General features: G+C 48.3%; 1 protein-coding gene across 1 annotated transcript in view; it reads right to left on the reverse strand.

The window, feature by feature from the left end:
* The window catches only part of RAB6A (RAB6A, member RAS oncogene family), a 24,704-nt gene that overhangs the window by 1,014 nt on the left and 16,772 nt on the right, over positions 1 to 6,918 (reverse strand). Inside the window, 1 exon segment of the mRNA XM_009890994.1 lies at positions 3,316 to 3,382. Coding sequence (XP_009889296.1) covers positions 3,316 to 3,382 — 67 coding nt within the window.

Here is a 6,918-nt window from a genome sequence, read left to right on the forward strand (position 1 = left end):
AGTCTCCCACTCTGGAGACATTCCAAACCCGCCTGGACGCTGTCCTGTGTAACGTGCTGTAGGTGACCCTGCTCTGGCAGGGGGGGTGGACTAGATGATCTCCAGAGGTCCCTTCCAACCCTAACCATTCTGTGAATTCTGTGAATTCTGTGAATTCTGTGAAGGGTCTAATCACTGTTTCCAGAGGGAACCAGTAACAGTTTAGAAACCCAGAGGTTTGATTCAGTCTCCCAGCACTGAGAGCAGCACCTCCAGCTGGTGGGCACCCAGGAGGGTGTGTGTACTTCCCTCTCGCTCCCCTGTCCGCACTCAGCTTTGGGGAGGGCAGGAGAGCCTCTTTGGGTTTGAATACAGACGGCAGCGCGTGCCCTGCTAAGAGAATCCCCCAGCAGCATATTCTAGCGAAGCCATTCCTTCTCACGCTGTGCAAATCGCTAACCCCCGAGTACTTACGCCACCCGCAGCTCGCAGATGCGACGCTCCGTACGTGCCATCCTGAACTCTCCCATCAATCCTTCCTCTAGTTAAACCGCTCTGCTCACCCCGTCGGCAGCCAACAAAACCCCTGCCGCCTCCCCGAACTCACCCCTTGCAATGACAGCTAATATCCAACAAGAGCATAAGGTCGCTGGAGAGCTTGCTGCTCTGAACCAGCCTGCGATAAGCTACTCCCTTTGTGGCACTCGGATTCCCAACTGATGCTCTGCGGTTACAACGCTCATGTAGCCTTTCACAGGAGGAGCTTTGAACACTAATCCCCAAACCCGACTCGAAAGTCTCAAGCATTTCTCTTATCAGCTAACACAGAGACAAACAGGTCACACAGCTGGTACCTCGAACTTATTTCTTGAGGGGATTGAAGAAGTTGCTTTTTTCACAGGTTAGAAAAAAACAAACGCAAAAAGGGAAACAAAAGACCAATAATTCATCTCGAATATTTGGTCCATTTGTTTCGCTGATGTAAACCTCGATACACATTTAAATGAGCGACACATCGAGCCAGAGAGGTTCGAAATGAGCCTTGCCAGCTTCACCACCGAGCACGAGCAGCTCAAGATCCTTGAACGCTTAATGTTCTACAAAGAAGCCTATGGAAAATCCCCCCCCTCCCATTAATCCCAGCGCAGCTGTCTGGGAGACAATCATATTCAATTTCTGCTATCTGCAGTCTGCAGGAAGTCAAATCCAAAGTGCCCTTATTGCACTTTCATTTAGAGACCAGTGATCAAACTCCCTGATAGGGAAACCGCAGGCCCATCAACCAGTGCCTGTGCATTCTACCACCATCCGCTCATTAAAAAAGATTGTTGCTCATTAACCTTTCGGTGACCTGCATGACGAAGTATTTTTGATCAATCCAAGTCCATATCGCACAAAGCTTGTGCCTTCGCAGCTGCAATCCACAGCTTCCCAAATCCTCCTTTCCCCTAGGCAGGAAGATGCTCTACAGGAGACGTAGTTTGAGCATCAAGCTTCTCCCCCTCCTAACAGTTCCTGCCGCATCCTTCCCCCAAAGCACCGTTTCTCCTCCATTTACCAACTGCCGGCGATGTGATCCCTGCTGCAAATAAAACTGACAATCCTGAAAAAGTTCCTCTTCTCAAAAAAAGCTCCTGCATCTCATCAACTCTTTCAATCAAGATGCAACGCAACCCCTCTTTGCTCCCACCTGGAAGTACCCACCGCGATTTCCCCCACTCTCGGTCCATTCACTCCCCGTCCAGCGCTCTTGCTGCCGGAGGAGCTGCGCGCAGAGGCAGGCAGCCCTCTCTCCGCTTTCTGCATTACCTTTCCTCTCTAATCCGAGTAAGCAGAAACGAGTAGTCGGGCGGAGCAGAGATTGTAAGAAGCGGTTCGGTTACCACATAACTTCTTTCACCTTCAGAGCTACGCTGAGCAACCACAACCACTCCTGCAGTTTCACAGAATCATAGAATCGCTGAGGTTGGAAGGGACCTTTAAGATCATCAAGTCCAACCATCAACCTCCCCTGACAAAACCACCTCTAAACCATGTCCCTCAGCACCACATCTACCCTTTTTTTAAACCCCTCCAGGGATGGAGAATCCACCACCTCCCTGGGCAGCCTGTTCCAATGTCTAATAACCCTTTCAGTGAAAAAATGTTTCCTAATCTCCAATCTAAACCTCCCCTGACATAACTTGAATCCGTTTCCTCTTGTCCTGTCACTTGTCACCAGGGAGAAGAGCTCAGCCCCCACCTCCCTACAACCTCCTTTCAGGTAGTTGTAGAGGGTGAGAAGGTCTCCCCTCAGCCTCCTCTTCTCCAGGCTGAACACCCCCAATTCCCTCAGTCGTTCCTCAAAAGACTTCTCCTCCAGACCCCCCACCAGCTTTGTAGCCCTTCTCTGGACACACTCCAACACCTCAATGTCCTTCTTGTAGTGAGGGGCCCAAAACTGAACACAGTTTCATCACAAACCACCCACAAAAGCACCTACTTGGTCTTACCTGCCCCCCTCAAACACACCCAGCTGGCCCGGTATCCAATTCAGATTTAGCCATACTGCTTGTTACGCAGAAAGCTTTATCCCTTTTCCATCCCTTGTGCCACCTCCTTTCCCTGCCCCAAAGTTGATCCCTTCAGTTGAGTCTTCTCCTCCCTCGCACCACCCCGATGCCTGCCCACAGCTGTCTGGGGTCGAGCACCGCAACAGGCTGCCCTGGGAGGTTATGGGATCTCTATCCTTGGAGATTTCTGCCTGGCCTGATTTTGGAGTTAGCCCTGCTTTGAGCAGGAGGGTTGGAGAAAGGACCTACAGAGGTCCCTTCCAACCTAGTTTATTCTAGGATCCTGCAAAGTCAGATCTGCAAGAGCCACAGAGTTTTTTCGGGCCTCTTTGCAGCTGTTTTCTCCCACTCCATAGTCTCCCCCTCCCTCCCCACATCCAGCCTGCTCAAACACCCAGCCAAGAATCCTTCTGGATCCGTTTGACTGTACCCTTCTGCACCTTCCCGTTGTCCTCCCTTCAGCTTTCATTCAGTTGTCTTCACTTTTATACTATCTCATAGCCCTAAATGTCCCTGCTTTACAGTGGAGGTCTCCACCCTTGACCCACCTTCCATCCCACCAAGCCTTCTACCTCCATACTTCAAGCTCGAAGGTTACTTGCCCCTATTCCCCCTCTCAGGCCTCTTTTTTGGGATGTCCACAAGCTGACCGAAGGCTGCAGGAGAGATATTGCTCCCTCCTTCTTCATCCTTGTTATTGAGGGCCTGGCATTCTTCTCATCCACGGTAACATCTGGCAGCGCTTTGCCACCACTGAGTCACAGCACAAATGCATAAAGGATACTGTCTTCTCTACTTTTGTCTTGTGTGCTTTCCATTCCAGGCAAGGCAGCTGCCACGCGTCGGAAAAGCTGCAAAAAACACACAGGGAACAGATCAAAACAATCGTACTTTAAAGAGCGCACCCCAGTTGATACAGTTCAAACAATGATTCAATACATCCTTCAGTACTATTTACACTGCTTACACCAAAAAGCCTGACACCAAATATAACCTTTATTCTCAGGAAATGGCAAGCCGCATTTTTGTTGTTATTGAAGATCAAATGTTACCGGCTACAAGCAGCAAACCTTCTATCACCTTCTCTGCAAATATGCTCTGTTTGGAATCCAGCATTTCCACCTCACATCTGCCATAGGTGTCCACAGACCCCAACAACTTCCCCGTGTCAGGTGGGAACTCGACCTTCACACCTCCACCGAGCATTACTTACACAGGAGCACAGACACACCGATAAAGTCACACACAACGTCCAGGAGTCTGTCACCAATATTGGCCAAGCTGGCGCATACAGAAGAGAGTCAGAAAAGGGGATGTATGTAATGACATCCCCTAAGCATCTTCTTCCAGGCACCACGTATCTGTGACTCAGGCTCCCTATGAACCAGACAAAGGATCTTGCTCTCAGGAATTTGCCCAATCCTTTTCTGAGCACCCTCAACTTTTGGTACCCACTCCATCATTATCGTATGTCCACACTCAGGGTATAACACAGAGAACAGGAACATGGGTCAAGTGCACTTGCAGTCCCAAAGCAGTTGTTCTACCTCTCACTTGGACACTGTCTCCAGTTTCCCAGCAAGGTCTTAGCTCCAAACTCTGTTCATAGTTTTACACCATTTGAAGGAAGCTGAGAGGTAAGACTGAACAGTACCAATTCCCTCTCCCACATTTTCTACCTTTTCACCTGAGGCTCAGACTTGTGGTTCCCACCACATGGCCTTCCCCCAGCCCTCTGGGCAAGGAACCTACAGATTTGCCCCCATTAATGCATGAGAATTCACTTGAATTTCCTGAGCCCACAACAATCTGTCTTCTCCTGCACAGGAACAGATAGTTCCTGTCCTGCAGCTAAGTGCGATTTCTCCAAGAAGCTGCCGTGTTCAGTTGGTAGAAACCACACAAGTTTCAACGGTAACATTCTCTTCTTTATGTGCCTCGGCCAGTGTGTGCACAGCAGGATGGGAGAACAGGACAGATCGGATGGACGGAAGGCTAGATAGCACCTTTACTATTCATCAGGGTGATCAAATGATTATCTAATTGTTTCTTACCTTTGAATCATAGAATCATAGAATGGGTTGGGGTGGAAGGGACCTTGAAGACCATCTCCTTCCACCCCCCTGCCCTGGGCAGGGACACCTCCCACCAGCCCAGGTTGCTCCAAGCCCCGTCCAACCTGGCCTTGAACACCTCCAGGGATGGGGCAGCCACAGCATCTCGGGGCAACCTGGGCCAGTGCCTCATCACCCTCAAAGTCAACAATTTCTTCCTAATATCTAATCTAAATCTACCTTCTTCCAGTTTGAAGAAGAGCCCTATTAGAGTTTTGATCCCATGTGGATTTGCTCAGCACACACCCAGGTATAAACATCTGACAAACACTGCGTTAATATTTTTACACCATTACAGACATTGTTACTTCTATATATTTCTTGCCTGCACGTTATCAAGCATCCAGGACACTAGATGTTTCCGAGCGCTCAACATCTCCATCCATCAGTGTGTTAAAATCACCTCCACCGCATGCCCGACAGCAGCTCGGGAGTCCCAAAACGCCTGGTGCAAGTCTGACGTCAGCCTTAATGTGTTAAATTGACACTATTGCGCATTATTTCAGTCCTCTCCTCAAACGACCCAAAGCTAAACCACTTATTCCCAGTGACCCACTTTCCACAGAAAACTGAGCCAAGCCACCGTCAGTCTGTTTATGTTATCAATGTCGGTACCCGAAGAGCTTTGCAGATCGGGGCCCAAGCGCTTTCGCAAATTCGGCCCCGAGTGTCCAAATGATGCCGGGAAAACCCTACGACAACTTTGTCGGCTTGACAAGTACCCTCCAACCTAACCACGAACGAGCCCCCAGGTCCGTCAGGTGCGGCTGTGACCTTTGGAGGGCAGGAGCACAAACACACTGTGCTCGCTGGTGTCTGACCTTGGCTGTCACCACTGCTTGTTACTGACTGAGGAGACTGCTACATGAGGAGAGGACAAAACTGACAAGTAGAAGGCAGCAAAGCCGCCTTCCTTTGCCATTCCTGTCATCTCCCTTAAAACCACTCGAGAAACCACCTCCAGCATCCTCACCCTTTTTCCACCAACAGCAACAGTACTTTGTGGGCATATACTGAAACGTGGACCGAGACAAGGAGGTGGGTCTGGGCAGCCAGTGCTGGATGTATCTCACTGATTTTAGCCAACAATTTCAAAGCAAAAAATCCCCCCTCTAAGTTTCTATAACCTCTGTCATTATCCTGAGCCTCCCACCCTCACTGAATAGTTCAGGCAAATTCTTCTATGTCAACAACAAAGTAGAAAAGATCATGTCAAAATTCCAGACGCTAAACTGTACTAGCCGCTGACGCTGAACAGACAGCAGGAACGTGCAAGCACAAGGCAAGGGAGATTTCCTGGTCAGAATTAAGATAATTTTGACACAGGGAGAAGCTAGACATTGATCTAATCGTAATCCTTGTACAAAAAACGTCCTATCGATTAAGCTCACCACTTCTTGGTACTGTATCTGCTTTCCTCATCTCACCACCACTCTTCGCTCTTAATTCTGCTTGAGAAAGCAATGTGATTCATTTTCCAAGCATTTTAAAACGAGTCTGACACGAGCACTTTGGCTTATGAGAATGAAATGGGGGGGAGGAAGGAAGCTGCAGGCTTTCAGAGCAATCTCCCAACACATGCTCATGGTCAGCATTATTTTTCCTTGTCATTCCAATCAGACAAGAGGACAGCACTGCCAACCTTCTTAGCTTTATTACTTTCAAAAAGCTTTTCATTCACTCCGGTATAGCACTAGACTATTCATTATAAGGTTTTTTGCAGCTTAGAGATGATGAAGGAAGTAACGGAGGTTCAATCTCATCTTCCTCTGGAAGCCTTAAAAGTTTTAGTACTATATTTGAATCCACAAACACTTTCCAGTCTCGATGCCTTCTCTGCCTTTAACAGTCTTCGATAAACTTCCCGACTCTATCACATTTGGGTCCAGAAGGTTCTGCCTCTTTGTTACTGAGCTTCATCCCTAAACTTACTTCTACTCTGAAAATGTTCAATATTCAGTGAGCTTTCACAGGCTGATTAATGGATCTCAACTTCAATTTTAAGACAGAAAACAGCTTTGTGACTTCTGGAGGAAAAAAAAAAAAAGGCTTACTGGACAGCCACCAGACTGCATTGCAAAATATTCAAATACCATCTATAATTTGCTTTCAGAAGTGTACTGGTATGTTGACAATGCATAAACAGACTATATGGTAAACTCTGTTCCTCTCCGGCACATCACTTCATAGCTACATCTATCCCTATTAGCTCTGCGGGGGAAAATCTGGAGCACCTCTCACCCTTCCAACACACACTTTCCTGCTGATACGAA

This window comes from Charadrius vociferus, unplaced genomic scaffold (genome assembly GCF_000708025.1).
Source record: "Charadrius vociferus isolate BGI_N301 unplaced genomic scaffold, ASM70802v2 scaffold407, whole genome shotgun sequence".
NCBI classification, from domain to species: Eukaryota; Metazoa; Chordata; class Aves; order Charadriiformes; family Charadriidae; genus Charadrius; species Charadrius vociferus.